Raw genomic sequence first — 18,987 nt, 5'->3', positions numbered from 1 at the left:
AGGACATTGCTGCACGATCAGTGATACCTGGCGGGGGGCCGGTCGCTAATGCGTGTCACACACAGCAAGATCACGGGCGAGATCACAGTTGCGTCACAAAATCAGCGATCTCGCTGTGTGCGATGGGGCCTTAAGACTGGGGGAAAGGGAATTGGTCAAACTGAATCCCCTTCTGGCAACATATCTGCATCCCAGACCAATGATTTGCTGCAATTTGTCATCTTGATTAACGGCTGGTAAATATCTTTTGATGATAGCCTTAGTTTGGTTGTACTGCGGACTGTATGGTGTAGAAAATGTGACTAAAGAATTATGATAAGCTGAAAATTGGGATCTTTGGGGAAGGAGTGTCGTAGATTTATTATAGACGTTACTAAAAGCACATTTGATGTTATAGCCACTATATCCCCTGTCACGCAAGCTTCGTTTGACAATTAAGCTCTCCTGAAAAAACGCATTTGTGTCAGGACACAGTCTTCTGGCTCTATTAAATTCCCCATAGGGGATGACTTTTAGGCTTAGTTCACACGTGGCTTTTTTCGCGTTTCCACGGTGGTTTTAACCACGCGATTTTGCCGCGAAGACGCGAAAAATAAGCATCCCATGCATTCCTATGGGATTCCGCAATGCTGTGCTAATGCTGCGGTTTTTACCGCAGCGGAATCGTTTTGCAGTAAAAACCGCAGCATGCTCATTAATTTTGCGGAATCGCGGCGATCCCGCACCAATAGGAATGCATTGTTCTGCTTACTTTCCGCATGTGGCTGTGCACACCATGCAAAAAGTAAGCAGAACATTTGCGGATGGTACCCACGGTCCGGAGGAGAGGAGACTGTCCTCCAGGCTTTGGGTACCATATCCCTGTAAAAAATAGAATTTAAATTAAAAAATATTGTTATTCTCACCTTCCGATGTCCCGCGCAGCCTTCCCGCCTCTCTCCACGCTCCCGTGGTAAATTAGTAAAATCCAAGTAAAATAGATTACTTGGATTTTTTAAAAAAATCCGCTGCTTCAAACTTTCACTAAAAACTTACCATGGGGACGTGGCCTAAAATGTATTTTTGTTCTAGCCCTCCTTTGCATTGCAGCAGACATTTTATATTTTTATGGCGTTGCAGCTGTTTTTGCAGAAAGCATGTAATTTTCTCAAACACCATTTCAAAGAACATTTAGATTAGCATTTCATTTATACTTGAAGTCACAGAGGAGGAAAAAAAAAGCCGGGTTTTTCAATGTATCTGCGCTGACCACACAAGGATGGAAATATTCTGGAAAGCTTTTTTGTGCCGACACATTTCGTGGCCAATCTGCCACTTCCTCAGGGCTACAGAATTCCTTAATTTATTCTTGAAAACATAAGATATAGCATTTTTCAATTAAAAAAAATATGTATTGCTTACTTGGCTGACCACCTAAACTCATTTCTACTTTTTAAAAATATTAGTAAAAAGAATCTAACTGATCTCGAAAAAGCAGTAGACACCATTTACATACTTACAATACTTTTCCTATCTTTCTATCGCATCAAATGTTTAATTTTCATTTGTCTTCAAATTCAATAAAATGGCAATTTACCTTGCATTATTGTTGTTTTTTCATTTATTCAGAAAAATTAACAGGTCTGTGCTTTGTTTTTCAATAGTACAACCTGGTATGCAAAGATGCATGGAAACTTGACTTGACACAAGCTTCACTGAACTTGGGATTTTTGATAGGGGCTCTGACATTGGGATATGCTGCTGACAGGTAAAAAAAATACTGCATGCCTACTTCCTGATATTCTATTTCTTCCTGTATTTTATTTGATAAGGATAAAATCTTTCTGGTGTAAACAATAAGTAGATTTCATAAACAAGTGCAATATGTGCCAAAATGAATTGTGTAAAAGTCACAAATAATATAATATTGCAATAGATCTTTATAATAAAATTAAATTCAACTTTTTTTCTTAGTGTCCCATTTACCAATTTTTAGCAAGTTTTACTTAAATTAGCTAATTATGCAAATTGTCTCTTCAGAGAAGAAGAGGACTAGAACTCTAGTGCCATCTATTAGAAGTAGCAATCCTAGGTGGCACTAGAGTTCTAGTCCTCTTCCTCTCTGATTAGCATATTTCCCAGAGGAGCATTGCGGCTTTAAGTCTCCTCATCTCGACATGCTTAGCATGTCATTCTCCGCAAGGAGAAATGATACTTCTTGATTACTTAAATTAGAAAACACACAAAAGTTGGCAGAGAATAGATTTTAAAGGGAACCAGTCATGTGATAAAAAGCTATTAACCTGCAAATTTGGGGTTAATCTGCAGGTTAATAGCGTTCTGATACTGTGAGGCACTGGCAAATTTTATTCCCCCTAGCTGTGTTCATCTTCCAGTCATAGAGAAGGCGCCGGCACAGTTTTGTTTACCGTTCTGTATATAGAGAGTGGCAGCTGTAACCGCAATCCCGACACTGACGGTAGGATCAACATTTGGGCCGATTATCATTCAGAGCCAGGGACGTGGTTTCAGCCAATGCACTCTATACACTGAGCGGTGCCAACTCCTTCTCAATGACTAGCAGCTGAATGCTGCCAAGGGGAATAAAGTTCAATAACCTGCAGTTCATTTTTTTTCTCATTAATGTACACTCTGCTCCACATGTTGACTGAAAAAAACAGAAATGTAGACATTTTTGCAAATTTATTAAAAAGAAAAACTGAAATATCACATGGTCATAAGTATTCAGACCCTTTGCTCAGACACTCATATTTAAGTGACATACTGTCCATTTCCTTGTGATCCTCCTTGAGATGGTTCTACTCCTTCATTGGAGTCCAGCTGTGTTTAATTAAATTGATAGGACTTGATTTGTTATGGCACACACCTGTCTATATAAGACCGCACAGTTCACAGTGCATGTCAGACCAAATGAGAATTATGAGGTCAAAGGAACTGGCCAAGGAGCTCAGAGACAGAATTGTGGCAAGATACAGGTCAGGCCAAGGTTACAAAGAATTTCTGCAGTACTCAAGGTTCCTCCATAATCCTTAAATGATAGAAGTTTGGAACCACCAGAAGTTTCCTAGACCTGGATGTCCAGCCAAACTGAGCAATTATGGGATAAGAGCCTTGGTGAGAGAGGTAAAGAAGAACCCCAAAATCATTGTGCTTGAGCTACACTGATGCAGTAGGGAGATGGGAGAAAGTTCCACAAAGTCAACTATCACTGCAGCCCTCCACCAGTCAGGCCTTTATGGCAGAGTGGCCAGATGGAAGCCTCTCCTCAGAGCAAGACATATGAAAGCCTGCATAGAGTTTGCTAAAAAGCACATGAAGGACTCCCAGACTATGAGAAATAAGATTCTCTGGTCTGATGAGACGAAGATAGAACTTTTTGGTGATAATTCTAAGTGGTATGTGTGGAGAAAGCAAGGCACTGCTCATCACCTGCCCAGTACAATCCCAACAGTGAATCATGGTGGTGGCAGTATCATGCAATGGGGGTGTTTTTCAGCTGCAGGGATAGGATGCCTGGTTTTAATTGAAGGAAACATGAATGCGGCCAAGTACAGAGATATCCTGGTTGAAAACCTCTTCCAGAGTGCTCTGCACCTTAGACTTGGCCAAAGGTTCACCTTCCAACAAGACAATGACCCAAATCACACAGCTAAAATAACAAAGGAGTGGCTTCAGAACAACTCTATTACCATTGTTGACTGGACCAACCAGAGCCCTGACCTAAACCCAACTGAGCATCTCTGGAGAGACCTGAAAATAGCTATCCACCAACGTTCACCATCCAACCTGACGGAACTGGAGAGATTCTGCAAGGAAGAATGGCAGAGGATCCCAAAATCCAGGTGTGAAAAACTTGTTGATTGAGGAAAATAATTATTTTCCTCAATCAACTTCAGCACTGTGCAGCAGCGGGGATGCCGTGTTCCTCCTTGATTGGTAGAGCATCTCAGGAGTGAGCTGAATTTTTTGCTTAGTAGTCAGTGAAAAACTTGTTGCATCATTCCCAAGAAGACTCATGGCTGTACTAGCTCAAAAGGGTGCTTCTACTCAATACTGAGATAATGGTCTGAATACTTATGACCATGTGATATTTCAGTTTTTCTTTTTTAATAAATTTGCAAAAATTTCTATGTTTGTTTTTTTTTCAGTCAACATGGGGTGCAGTGTACATTAATGAGAAAAAAAATTAACTTTTTTGAATTGACCAAATGGCTGCATTGAAACAAAGAGAGAAAAATTTAAAGTGGTCTGAATACTTTCCGTACCCACTGTAAGCCAAAGTTAACTCATTATATGAGACATAGCTGTAGTTCTGCTTAGTGTGATTTGTATTGTGTAATTGGCAATTATTGCAATTGACTGAGTTATACATATGACTTTATACTATTGTATGTGGCTTTGATTGCTCTTTGTACTGTTTATCTGATTTCAACTGTATGTTTTATGAGCATAAGAAAAAATAAAGCTTAATGTATATAATTTTGAAGAAATTTGTGTTCTCCACTTTTTAATCATAAGTCTTGTCTGTGTTGTGCTGCAATCAAACTTGACCTATGAAAGCAGCCTCCGCTTTTTCTTGTACAAGCTCTTTACCTGTGAATATATTTTTCAGTAGATAGTCCTGCATTGCGGCTCCAGTAATAATTAGTAGGAGACTTGCTTTAGAGACCTCCTTCTACATAGGTTTCCTTGTAGACAGAACATGGGGCTATTTCTGCTGCGGGAGCTTAGAATCAGTGACGTAGTGGTGGACAAACCATTGGTGCATTTCGTGCGACCACACAGGAGACAAAGGGTTGAAGGGATCTACATCCACATGCAAAGCAGTAGGTAGCTTCTGTGCCATACATATAAAAATTACATGTACTGTTCATGCACAGGGGTCCAATTCTGTCAGTGTCTGCCACTGGTACAAATCACGGGAATTTCTGTTGCTGGACCAAAGAAAGTATAAAAACAACATAATCATATCATCAACATGGCAATATTAAATCTTATAGTAAAGTAGTTCATAATAGAAGCCGATCTGTAGTACTCGGTAGCGGCCGCTACACATTGAATGGGGCTATGCAACTCTATCATTGGGGGAACTGGATTTTGGAACCCCCATAATCAGATATTGATGACCATCAATACAAGATAGGTCATCATTTCCATATAACTGGACAACCCCTTTAAGTAATGTATTATACTGGTTATTTAGAACTTGCAGCAGAATCCATATGCACTAACAGTCACAAAGCAAAGAAAGGGTTTGTGATAATGATGTCAAAAGATGGCACTCATCAGCAATAAATAAAAGTGACTTCACAGGAAAGCTAACCTAAGAGGAAAATGTAGCACAAAGTAGCACAAATGTGATCCATAAATTTGTTCAGGTTAACCTATATATAGATTATATAGTAGCACAAAGTAGCACAAAGTACTCTGTGATCCATAAATTTGTTCAGGTCAACCTATATATATATATATATATATATATATATATATATAAAACTGAATGTATGTATGTGTGTATCACCAACCAATCACGAAGCATCTTTCATTTTACCAGAGCTGTTCAAAAGAAGCTGAGCTGTGATTGGTTGCTATGACCAACAGTTTTCCTTGCAACCAATCACTAAGCATCTCTCATTTCACCAGAGCTGGTTAAAAGTAGCTGAGCTGTGATTGGTTGCTATAAGCAAGTTTTCCCACTTGACAACACCTCAGTAGACACTGACATGGTGGGAGAAATCTAGCATCTTCGGGAACATAAGCTCCCAGCCATTGTCTGTCCCCCCTGAAAGGAGCAGAGAGCACATGACTGAAATGAATCCCCCCTTCCCTGCCCATATCCCCATGACACATCCTCCATCCCATAGGCAAATCTTCCCTCTTAAAGGGATCATTGGTATGGAAGTCAGGGCAAATCCATCCAGGGCTTTGGTTTTGACCCCAGGCCTCTCTTAAAGGGATCCCTGGTATGGAAGTTACGACCGTTCCACTCAGCTTTGTGGTTCTGAACCCAGGGTCTCTTAAAGGGATCATTGGTATGGAAGCTAGGGCAAATCCACTCTGCGTTTTGGTACTGACCCCAGGCCTTTCTTAAAGGGATCTCCGGTATGTAAGTCAGGGCAAATCCAGCACTTTGGTTCTCACCCCAGGCTCTCTTAAAGGGATCTCCTGTATGGAAGTTAGGGCAAATCCCTCAAGGCTCTGATTCTGACCCCAGGGTTCTATTAAAGTGATCATTGGTATGCAAGTCACAGCAAATCCACTCAGCACTCTGGTTCTGATCCCAGTCTCTCTTAAAGGGATCCCCGGTATGGAAGTGAGGGCAAATCCACTCTGCACTTTGGTATTGACCCCAGGCCTCTTTTAAAGGCATCTCCGGTATGGAAGTTAGGGTAAATCCCTCAGCACTCTGATTCTCACCCCAGGCTTCTATTAAAGGGAACATTGGTATGGAAGTTAGGGCAAATCCACTCAGCGCTCTGGTTCTGACCCCAGGCCTCTTTTAAAGGGATCTCCGGTATGGAAGTTAGGGTAAATCCCTCGGCACTTTGATTGTCACCCCAGGCTTCTATTAAAGGGATCATTGGTATGGAAGTCAGGGCAAATCCACTCAGTGCTCTGGTTCTGACCCCAGGCCTCTCTAAAAGGGATCTCCGCTATGGAAGTTGGGACCGTTCCACTCAGCGCTCTGGTTCTGACCCCAGGCTGACGGGATGATGTGGGATATTACGGGTAGTAGTCCGGTGGCTCTGGCTGATGGGATGATGTGGGATATTAGGGATAGTAGTCCAGTGGCTCTGGCTGACGGAATGATGTGGGATATTAGTGGTAGTAGTCTGGTAGCTTTGGCTGACAGTATGATGTGGGATTTTAGGGGGAGTAGTCCGGTGGCTCTGGCTGACGGGATGATGTGGGATATTAGTGGTAGTAGTCCGGTGGCTCTGACTGATGGGATGATGTGGGATTTTAGGGGGAGTAGTCTGGCGTCTGTGACGGGATGATGTGGGATATTAGTGGTAGTTGTCTGGTGGCCCTGGCTGACCGGATGATGTGGGATATTAGGGGTAGTAGTCCGGTGGCTATGGCTGACGGGATGATGTGGGATATTATAGTGAATGTGGCTATGTGGAGTGGGCGGGGCGCTATACTCAGCTTTATATATATATATATATATAGATATAATCATTAGAATTTGTTACAACTAACCGTAATTAGTTACTATGCCCGGGCAGCGCCGGGCTCTTCAGCTAGTTACCGTATTTCTAAAAGCAAAAAAATCAATTATAAAAAGTAATAGTGAAATGTTTTTTCTGTTCTGTCTCTGAGAAAGCGAGCTAAATACAAAAGTGAGTAATACTATAACTTGCGCATAATATTTAATGGTGTTACTTTGATACATTTAACAATTTTCCTTATTTTGAGTTTAGTTTCTCCTGTTTTTAGGCGCTTCTGCTTCAAGCCAACTAATCTATGTTCTGTCACCAATTTAAACTTTTCACTCTCTCACGCCCTTTAGCCTGCAGCATGCATGGATCCCTTCTAGTACAATCATCTTGCACATCATCAGCTTTGTGTTAGTTTATGACAATTTAAAAATTGTTTTCTAGTCTACACCACAATAGAACATATATAAGAACAACATTTATCTAAAAGGATGCAAGACGATGTATCTGACATTTTTCTGAAGTTGAAAAAGATAATGTGATATATTTTGTCATTTCTACATTTATAGTTAAAAAAAAATCACGTAAAAGACAAAAAATTTAGTATGTTTTAAATATACAGTATTGATACAGACAAGGCGTGCACTCTGTGGATATGAGGTAGGTGCAAGCTGAACCTGGAACTTAGTCCAGACGGTCAGCCAGTGAGGAGAAAACAGCTGCACTCTGGGAAGTTTTGATTTTCAATGCAAAATTTTTTTTATTGAAGACACCACAGGGGAATAGTGCGTTGAGGTAATGTTTCGACCCTATGTCGGGTCTTTCTCAAACCTCACTTAAAGCACAAGAGAAAAAGAAGCAATAACGGCAGTATGAATATGCAGGAGGGGCTCAAGTGCCATATTTAGAAGTCCGGTCTGGCAGGGACCAGGCAGAGGTCCTAAGATGAGCTGGAAGCGTTGGGCAGACGGCGCTTTCTGCCCCAGCTGAAGAGCCCGGTGCTGCCCGGGCATAGTAGCTGACTAAGGTTAGTTATAACAAATTATAATGATTATATCTATATATATAAAGCTGAGTGTAGAGCCCCGCCCACTTCGCATAGCCACATTCACTATAATATCAGACATCATCCCATCAGCCAGAGCTACCAGACTACTACCCCTAATATCCCACATCATCCCATCAGCCAGAGCTACCGGACTACTACCCCTAATATCCCACATCATCACATCAGCCAGAGCCACCGGACAACTACCCTTAATATCCCACATCATCCCTTCAGCCTGGGGTCAGAACCAGAGTGCTGAGTGGAACAGTCTTAACTCCCATACCGGGGATCCCTTTAAGAGAGGCTTGGCATTAGTGATGGGCAGTTCAGCTCTTTTTGGTGATCTGGCTCACTCGACTCCGCTCAACAAAAAGAGCTGGCTCTTTTTGGCTCATAAAGCGGCTCTTCTTGCAAAAAGTGCTACTTTCCCCACTACATCTAGGGTGGAGCCTGTGGAATATTACAGTGTCCTGGAACCTTATGGTGTCCAGGATCACTTTGAAAGCATTTCTTGAGGCAGCTTAATAGTAAATCAAAATATTATTATTATAATTTTGTGGTATTTATTTGGGTCTGCATACCTCTTTTCCAATTAATAATACCTTCTTTTAGAAGGGATATTGTACATTTGGGCATGGTAGGCCGCGAGTATCATCTCTTCTGATTTTCCCCTGCCTGATTAGTGACATTTATAACTGTATATCCAACACTGCAGTTTTCAATTACGAAGTGTGTGTTATGTCTTATGACTTCTTTATTCAATGACTTCTGTAAGCTACAATCAGCAGACTCCAGGACAATGCTTTTCGATGTATATTTAGGTGGTATATCAATTATATACATAACGATTAAATACTTGAATAAATAACATGTCGCATATATTTTTTTCAGGAGTTCCATTATATATAGCATATTTGCATTCATTTTATATCAGCATCTGCTTAGTGCGGATTGCTGTTTTATACAAATACCCGAGGTCTGTAAGATGTATGCTTGAGGAATTGGTGTTATGACTTGAATTATGCTTATGTATTTGCTTGTGTGCATAGTGTGGAATTTTTTACCATCTGTTCAGGTGCATGAGCAGCGACGCATTAAATTCCGGGCTGTACAGTGCTCGCAGTATAATTGTTTGAGGTGACCGTTTTTTATGGTTCTGGTTGTGAGTGTTTGTTGAGAGGGGGCGCTGTCTCAGCACTGTATTTGGCGTCAGGAGAGTCGGCTAAAATGACCCTCTTTCTGATGATATGTGGGCTTCTACCATGGAGATAGTTTTTTGCGCGGGTGTGCTGCCCAGTTCTGGATTGAGTGGTATCAGTGATCTCTTTCCGCCATACGGGATACTAGGGCATGGTGTACCTTTTGTGCAGATGCGCCGCCCTATTCTAGGTGGGGCGATCGGAGTGACCTTCTTCCGCCGGAAGGGACCCTGAGATAATTCGAGATACAAGCGGGATGTTCTAGCTCTATTGACCTCCTTCCGCCGGATGTCACTGTAGTGATGGAGATTCGAGTGACCTTCTTCCGCCGGAAGGGACGTCAGAATAGCTTGAGATGCAGGCGCAACCTCTGTCTGATGTGGGTGACCTTCATCCGCCGGATGTCATTGCAGACATGGCGATTGGAATGACCTTCTTCCGCCGGAAGGTACGCCTGGATAGCTCGTGATGCAGGCGCGATTTCTTATTTTTGATGCTGTAATTGAATTGCAAACTCACGCTTACTGATTATCGTGCTCCGCCTCTCTGTATGTTATCGTGCAGGCATTTACCGCAGCTGTAGCTTATTGCGTATTACGAGCATGACATATATTGTATGTTGGTCAGACCAGTCCTTCAGCCCCTGACGAAGCTACCTTTGTGGTAGCGACACGCGTCGGGCATTTTCCACAGGCTCCCCCTAACTTTGGTATGGTATGGCTGCTACATATTTAAATGCACATATCGTGTGCCAGTGTTGAGCATGGCCTTGTGGCTCTATGTATCATTTTCTCCAGGGCCTAGATGCATTTCGAGATACTTTTCTCGTCTCTAGACTATGTCCTTCTTGTACAATTTAGGGCAGTTAGATCTATGATATGTTGCATATAGCAGCTGACTATTTGATTTGTATTGTGTCCATAAAGGTCAAATTTTCTTTCTACGCATGTTTCTGTACCACATTTATATGGTTCAAATCACTGTTCTTATGGACTAATTATTTGTCTATATTATACCTGTACCATGAGTTATAGGGGTACCTGTATAGGTTATATTATTAACCTTTTTCTGGGTGTATTGTCATTTCATGACTTTTAAATGTTTTTAACTATGTTTTGGTCTGTCTGACACTTAATAAAAATTGATATATTTTTTGTGATTTATTGTGGTGATCCCAGTTTGTGGTCAATAGCTTTCTCTCTTCTTACTATTTTGCTACTTTCCCCACTTTCATCACTCCAGTCTCTTAACTATAAAGCCTGGGCCTCAGTATACTGCTGTACAGGTGTCTAGTGAAGGCTTTTTAGCCATTTTCTCAGAGTGTAAGCTCCTGGGATCAGTCCCTCACTCCTGTCTGTATTGCTGATATGTGTTATCCTCTAATAGCTGATATTTGTCCATGTGTTCTACATTAGTCAGTGCTGTGACATCTGCCGGCACTGATTATTCTAAGGCTATGTGCACACGTTGCAGATTTGCTGCGGATCCACAAGTGATTTACAGTACAATGCTATTCTATGGGTAAAAAAACATTGTGTACATGCTGCGGTAAAATCCGAGGGAAATGCAGCAGTTTATTTTCCGCAGCATGTCAATACTTTTTGCGGATTCTGCAGCGTTTTTACACCCATTCCATTATAGGAATCCGCAGGTGTAAAAACGCAGGCGAAATCTGCAGAAAATCCACAATAAATCTGCATAAAAACCTCACGAATTTAGACCTGCGGATTCTGCCAAGAGATGCAGATTCCGCACCGAAAATTCCACACAGCAATCCGCAACATGTGCACATACCCTTATAAGTAAATCCTTGGAGACATGTTCCAGGTTCTTACAGAGTAACTCTGATATCTGCACCATACATGGCACCCCTTACCTACCAATTCTGGTATGCATGGTCCCCTCATCCCCAATCCTGGTATGCATGGTACCCCTCATCCCCCAATCCTGGTATGCGTGGTCACCTCACCCCCCCAATCATGGTATGCATGGTCCCCTCACCCCCCAATCCTGGTATGCATGGTCCCCCCTCATCCCTATCGTAGAATGTATGGTCCCCTAATCCCCAGTACTTGTATACATGGCACCCCTTACCTACCAATTCTGGTATGCATGGTACCCCTCACCACCCTTTCCTGGCATGCATGGTCCTCTCACCCCTAATCCTGGTATGCATGGCCCCCTCACCCCCCATTCCTGGTATGCATGATCTCCTCACCCCCTATCCTGGTATGCATGGTCCTCTCACCCCCCCATCCTGGTATACATGCTACCCTTCACCCCCCAATCCTGGTATGCATGGTCCTCTAATCCCCCTATCCAGGTATGCATGGCGCCACAACCCGCCCTCTACTGACTTCACGGTGAATACCCAATCGGTAATCTTTTGTGCCGTGATGTGAGGAGAGGGCGGGTTGTTGGGCCGGAATTGGCGCCTGCACATTCCTCTCTTTCTGGCGCCATTTTCTTGAAGACACACTGCAGTGTGTCTTCCACAAAATGGCGCCAGAAAGCGTGGACTGCGCATGCGCCGATTCCGGCCCAACAACCCGCCCTCTCCTGTCATCACCACCAGACGCAAGACACCGCAGCAACACCGAATCGGTAAGGTGTTGTGCCGGAGATCGCGGTATGCGTTCAGTGCTTTATGCATACCGCGATCTCCTGGGGGGAGTGCATCTACCGTGATCTCGTGGGGGGTGCGTCACTCTGTCTGGAGCCAGACAGCGCAGGTGGGTGCGTTGCACTTGCGCAATCTATAAAGGCTTCGGACAGAGTGATGCTTAGAGCGTTATATTATACATATACCCCGGACCTGTCCACAGAGTTTCTCTGCCTCAGATTTATATTATTACTTTCCCACTGTAGAGCAGCAGGAACTACAGAAAGTAATTAGAGGGATAAGATGGCTGTCAGTGCCTGACCTCAGTGCCTCTGCTCATCCTGCAGCTGCCGGACATCCACTGTTATGTCAGACAGTGACACTGACAGTCTCTGTGACTGCACATTGTGATCTATCACAGAACAGGTGTGCACTCACTGCACTGAGCAGCCAATCACAGTACAGCTATGTGTTCATGTGGGAGGAGCCCAGTCGCAAGTCAAAGCCTTGCCAGTCACTCCCCACTTGTGCTCACTGCTCTAAGTCTCCTCCTCAGCTCCTCCCAACCCCCAGCCAGGCAGGAAGAAGCTAGGCAAACAGCAGGGGAAAAAAATTGGCTCAGCTCCCGGTGGTGAGCCGACTCCCATCGGTCACATGAAAGAGCCGGCTCTTTGTCTCGGTTCGTTCACGAACGACACATCACTACTTGGCATCAGAACCAGAGCACTGAGTGGATTTGTCCTGACTTCCATACCAATGATCCCTTTAATAGAAGCATGGTGTGAGAATCAGAGCGCTGAGGGATTTACCCTAACTTCCATACTGGAGATCGCTTTAAGAGAGGCCTGGGGTCAGTACTAAAGTGCAGAGTGGATTTGCCTCACTACCATATCGGGGATCCCTTTAAGAGGGGCCTGGGGTCAGAACCAGAGTTGTTATGATGAGTCACCGAAGGAGGAAAAAACAAAATACCTGCTAAGTCCAGAAAAACCAGAGAGGTTGGCAGCTATCGGATTGCAGACCCCTGAACCTATCCACAACAACTAGCAGTAGCCGTGGGGGGTTCCTACGGTGCCCTAGACCCCTCGATCACAGCCGGAGAACTACATAGCCTAAAGACAGAAAGGGGAAAAACTAAACTGCCCCAGAGCAGACCCCAAAGCAATAGGCAGCCCCCAACATATAATGACGGTGAAGCAAGATGAAAACACTAACACAGATAGAAAGATAGGTTGAGCAAATGATGGGGCCCAAGCTAACTACACAGGACAGGATAGGAAAGCTGCTGTCTGCCATCCACAAAAACCCTATCAAAATGAGCCAACTGACTGATAGGAAAAACAGGCCCTGAAGTCGCTAGGCTTCAAAAGACTATATCAGCACTCAGGTATATTCTGAAGACAGAGCAAAAGATCAACAGATCAGAGACAAAAATGGAATTCAGCTCACCCCCGGCCGGGGATGGCAGAACTCCCAAAAAACAAGGCAAAACAAAAACAAAACTGAAGAGTACAAAGCAGAGCAGAAAAACTTAGCTTTGAGACGCAGGAATCAGACTGGTCTCCAAGAATCCAGCAGGAAAATCACCAGCCAGGAAGAAGGGCGTCGGCAGCCTTATATCCAGTCCTCAATTCCAGCCACCCAGTCATCATCTAGCTGCCCAGGTGTTTGGTAATCAGTCTCACTACCTTCCTTCACTAGAGGAGGGAGTTCATCAGACCTCAATGGTGAAAGGAAAAATGAACTCACAACACAGAGTGCTTAGTGGAATTGCCCTAACTTCCATATCAATGATCCCTTTATGAGACCCTGGGGTCAGAACCACAGAGCTGAGTGGAATGATCCTAACTTCCATAACTTCCCTTTAAGAGAGGCATGGGGTCAAACCAAAGCACTGGATAGATTTGTGCTGACTTCCATACCAATCATCCCTATAATAGAAGCCTGGGGTCAGAATCAGAGCACTGAGGGATTTGCCCTAACTTCCATACCGGAGATTGATCCCCTTAAGAGGGAAGATGTGCCTATGGAATGGAGGATGTGTGATTGGTATATGGGCACGGGAGGGGGGATTAATTTCTGTCATGTGCTCTCTGCTGCTTTCTGGAGGGCAGACAATGGCTGGAAGCTTATGTTTCCGGGGATGCTAGATTTCTCCCACCTGGTCACTGTCTGCTGAGGTGTTGTCGAGGAGTGAGAAAACTGTTGCTCATAGCAACCAATCAGCTCAGCTTCTTTTAAACAGCTCTGGTGAAATGAAAGATGCTTAGTGATTGGTTGGTGATACACACACACACACACACACACATACATTCAATTTTTATACTGTATATAGGTAATATTGCTTTTGATGTAGATGGTCATGTGAAGAAAGTATGTCTTAGTTAAATTGGTTTTCCACAACTCGGATAACCCCTTATCAACTACTATATTTCCCCAAATAAAGTAATAACAGACTCTTTACATGCAGTACCTGTTTTATTAATTTAATTTAGTTAGTGCAGATCTCACAGCAATTCTGCGGACTGGTGCCACAATTGGCTTTCAGGCCATATGCCTACCTTTATTTGATGCTATGTCATCCTTTTTTGACAAGGAGATTGTCATGAATCATTATGGGATTCGTGGCAGCTCTGGTTCTGCTGAAATTTAAATGTTGTTTTTACCTTTTGGTCCAGCATGAGTTAATGTCTGTCTCTTGCTGGCTGCTCATTTAGGTTGGTCAGCTGATTTTGGTTGGTAACCACTCCCACTTTCCTTTAAATAGTCACATGACCCATCAGCTGATTGTCGGTAATAGAGTTCTTCTATGCAGACCAGCAAAGGGTTCGGAACTCTAATGTTTCAATGGTGTTGCTGCTGTGGGTGTGCAGATTCCTGGTGCTGTATTCTCTGCTGCTGTGGAGCTTAGCAGAAGAGCTGTCTGTCCCATGTTTTACACTTCCCCTGTGTCTTAGCATCTGCAATGGTGAGGCAAGCTCCCTTGCTAGCCAGTCCACTAGCCATGGTATATTGAGGTGACAATCAGGGACTAGGCATGTGATGGAGTCGGGGGGAAGGACCCACATGGGGCTTGGGGGAGCTGAGGAACAGGCACAGGTTGGTGTCAAGAGGTGTCCCATCCCTCTCTCCCTATCGTTAGGGCCTTTCTCTCCCTTTTTCATCCCATCGCTTTTGTATGCTGTGTCATCCGCCAGACTTACCCGTGTCCGAGCATGACAGAGATTTAATTTGCTTAACAAACTTACATAAATTACTGTACATTAAGAAATTTAATGGTGCTGTCTGTTTTCACACACCTATTTAAGTTGGCAAGTGGGATACACAAGCAAGCCATATTTATAAACAGGGTGGGCTAATGTTCCATCAGCATTTTTTGGCTTTAACAAGTACCCTACCTAGAAATTATGATTGATTTCATTTTTTTAAGCATTGGATAAGCATGGATAAGTGTGGTTAAACTTTTTTTTATACTATACTTGCATACAAAATGTATCATAAATTAAAAAAATGGCACTGATGTGTTAGAGTGCGAGAAAAAAATATCCAAATCACAGCTAAAAATGTGAGAACTACTAGCAAATGCAGGGCACAATTTCCCTCCTTTACCTCTGAAAAGTGTGTAATTGGGGAGGAAGTGGAGGGTGCAATGGATTATATGGAACATCACTCATCACAGTAGGACGATGTTACCTCTGACAGCGACACTGTCAGTTTGAGTCAGTGTTCTGCACAGTGCACCTCCTCCACTGCCATAAAGTGGACTTTCAATTTTGTCAATGATACCACTGTCCTTTCAACTCCATAGTCCCCTAACTATTGTGGCTAATGAATATATATCACAAGAACAACTTATTTCATTTGATTTTACTGGAGGAGATAAACATTGAACTTTTGTAATTGGAAGACATGAGTCCAGAGGAAATTAAGGACATTATTCAAACACCTCCTAACTGTGTTGCTGACATTGTCAGTCAGTGTTTTTGTGGTAATGATAATGGTGTTAGGACTGAGTCAGGGTAAATCTAGAATTGGGTATAAAGAGGGTTTGGAGAAGAAGCTCCAAACGTTTGCCACAATGACACAAATGTGAGCTGAGTCATTGATAATACTAATGATGATTAGAAACCTGATTGGGCTACCAAGAAGGTGATGTCATCAAAGGGGAAGAGTGGTAGAGTCTGCGGTAAATAGTGGATCTGATATTTGGCTAAAAGATATAGTGCGAGAAGATTTGCTTCTTCTGCAGTCAGCTCAGGAGCAGGTAATGCCATAAATGATGCCTTTTTGTTGGTTAGTTCAAATCGACAAATAGTTGACAGTAGAGATGAGCGACTTTTCCCTTTTTAGGGTCGAGTCGGGTTTCATGAAACCCGACTTTCTCAAAAGTCGGTTCGACCAAAATCAGCCGACTTTCATGAAAAGTCGGTGAAACAAGTCGTGAAACATGAAACCCAATGCAAGTCAATGGAGAAGAAAAGTCGGCAGGACTGTAAACACACCTGGCATGACTTTTAACCCTTCTTGAAGAAGAAGATGAAGAAGAAGATGAAGAAGATGATGAAGAAGATGGAGAAGAAGATGAAGAAGATGGAGAAGAAGAAGATGAAGAAGCTGGAGAAGATGAAGAAGAAGATGAAGAAGAAGAAGATGGAGAAGATGAAGAAGATGAAGAAGATGATAATGGAGAAGATGAATAAGAAGAAGATGAAGATGAAGAAGAAGTCTTCTCCATCTTCTCCATCATCTTCTCCTTCTTCATCTTCTTCATCTTCTCCATCATCTTCTTCTCCTTCATCATCTTCTCCATCTTCTTCATCATCTTCTCCATCTTCTTCATCTTCTTCTCCATCTTCTCCATCTTCTTCATCTTGTTCTCCTTCTCCTCCATCTTCTCCTTCTCCTCCATCTTCTCCATCTTCTCCATCTTCTCCATCTTCTTCATCATCTTCTTCATCTTCTTCTCCATCTTCTTCATCATCTTCTTCATCTTCTTCTCCTTCTTCTCCATCTTCTTCATCTTCTTCTCCTTCTTCTCCATCTTCTTCATCTTCTTCTCCATCTTCTCCATCTTCTTCATCTTCTCCATCTTCTCCATCTTCTTCTTCTCCAGCTTCTTCACCTTCTTCTCCATCTTCTCCATCTTCTTCATCATCTTCTCCATCTTCTTCATCATCTTCTTCATCTTCTTCTTCTTTTTTATCTTCTCCATCATCTTCTACTACTTCTACTTCATCTTCTTCATCTTCTTCTTTTTCTCCTCCTTCTTCTTCTTCTTCAGTTCGGCGAAACCCGACTTTGGCCCTAGGGTCGCCGACCACATGGCCGACCTGACCCCAAGGTCGGGTTTCGTTTCATGAAACCGACTTTGCTAAAAGTCATTGACTTTTGAATTTTTTTGAATCACAAAAATAGCCCTAAATTATATGCCCCCCATAATGAGGGCAAGTATACCGCTGCTCATATTATATCATCACTGTTCTGGTAACCAAGATGTGAAAGAATGGTAGCAAAGAATGGTATAATGTGGATAAAAATATTTCCTTTCATTGTAAATTCAATTAAAAATGATGACAAACAAAAGGTGCTAGACCAACTAAGAGGGACTACCATACCATAGGATCCCCTACAACAAAAGCCCACTGATATAATATACACAAAAAGGTATAAAGTGCAGCGTTGGAATAAACCATACAGTAACACAATACAGAAAGGTAAGCAATCCAATGATCCATACTGGTGAGAACACACTAATATATCCTGCTACGTTATATAAACTGCCCAATAGAGCATAGTGCACTGAATAGCCAGGAGAATAGGTGTCCTAATATATCACCATTAAATGGAGCCGCTTGCCATAGAGTGTACTAGGCACTTTCAAAGTGCAAAAAGTAGGGTCCAAACATGTTAAACATACCAATGTGATGGCTGGTCGGGGTCCCCGTACGTCCCTCTGCCCCTATGCACGTTTTGCTCAGCTTCTTCATGCCTACTTCTCTGAGATGTACGGGCACTTCAGAAGAACATTCGCTGCAGAGACTACAGCAATGGGGGAATGAGGAGGAGAGGTGAGTATTGTTTTTTTTTTTTTTCTACAAGGTGGGCCATTTGTATACACCTAAATAAAATGGGAATGGTTGAACCACTGATAGCAACACGACAGAAAAAATGCTAGCACAGGCTTCCAGTATCCATTGTTTCAGATGCTGCATATCTTGTATCTTCACAGCATAGACAGCATAGACAATTGCCTTCAGATGACCCCAAAGATAAAAGTCTAAGGGGGTCAGATTGGGAGACCTTGGTGGCCATTCAACTGGCCCATGAAGACCAATCCACTTTCCAGGAAACTGTTCCTGTAGGAATGCTCGGACCTGACACCCATAATTGATGGTATGGTGTGGTATATGAGGTACAAAGATAGTGGGGCCATTCTGCATCAATTGAAACCTCAATGCCACTGGATATCTGAAATTGCTACATGATGATGTGTTGACCTCTTTATGCACTGAAGATGGCATGTTCCCTGAATTTTACCAGCAAGATGGTGCACCACCACATTTTGGGTGTCAGGGCCGAGCATTTCTACAAGGAATCTGCCCCCCTTAGACTAGCATTTCATCTGCAGTGTTGCTATCAGTGTGTCAAGAGTGGGAGAAGAGGGTTGCATTGACAATCCTACACAATGGGCAGCACTTTGAACACATTCTATAAGTGGTCATAAACTTGTAAATAACTCATGAATGAATAAAGTTACATTAAAACCAAGCACACCATTGTTTTTCTTGTGAAATTCTCAATATGTTTGATGTTTCACATGACCCTCTTCCTATTGGAAAAAATAAAGTTGGATCCAAAATTGCCAACTTCAAAATGGCCACCATGGTCACTCACCACCCATCTTGAAAAGTTTCCCCCCTGCCATACACTAATGTGCCACAAACAGGAAGCTGATATCACCAACCATTCGCATTTTAT

General features: G+C 42.8%; 1 protein-coding gene across 1 annotated transcript in view; it reads left to right on the top strand.

The window, feature by feature from the left end:
- Window positions 1–18,987, top strand: part of SLC22A3 (solute carrier family 22 member 3) — a 469,228-nt gene that overhangs the window by 214,800 nt on the left and 235,441 nt on the right. Inside the window, exon 2 of the mRNA XM_073560189.1 lies at window positions 1,644–1,747. Coding sequence (XP_073416290.1) covers window positions 1,644–1,747 — 104 coding nt within the window. The remainder of the gene's footprint in view (window positions 1–1,643; window positions 1,748–18,987) is intronic.

Source organism: Dendrobates tinctorius, unplaced genomic scaffold (assembly GCF_039654945.1).
Source record: "Dendrobates tinctorius isolate UK_male_01 unplaced genomic scaffold, ASM3965494v1 ptg000293l, whole genome shotgun sequence".
Taxonomy (NCBI): domain Eukaryota; kingdom Metazoa; phylum Chordata; class Amphibia; order Anura; family Dendrobatidae; genus Dendrobates; species Dendrobates tinctorius.
This window is presented reverse-complemented; position numbering and strand designations above follow the sequence as displayed.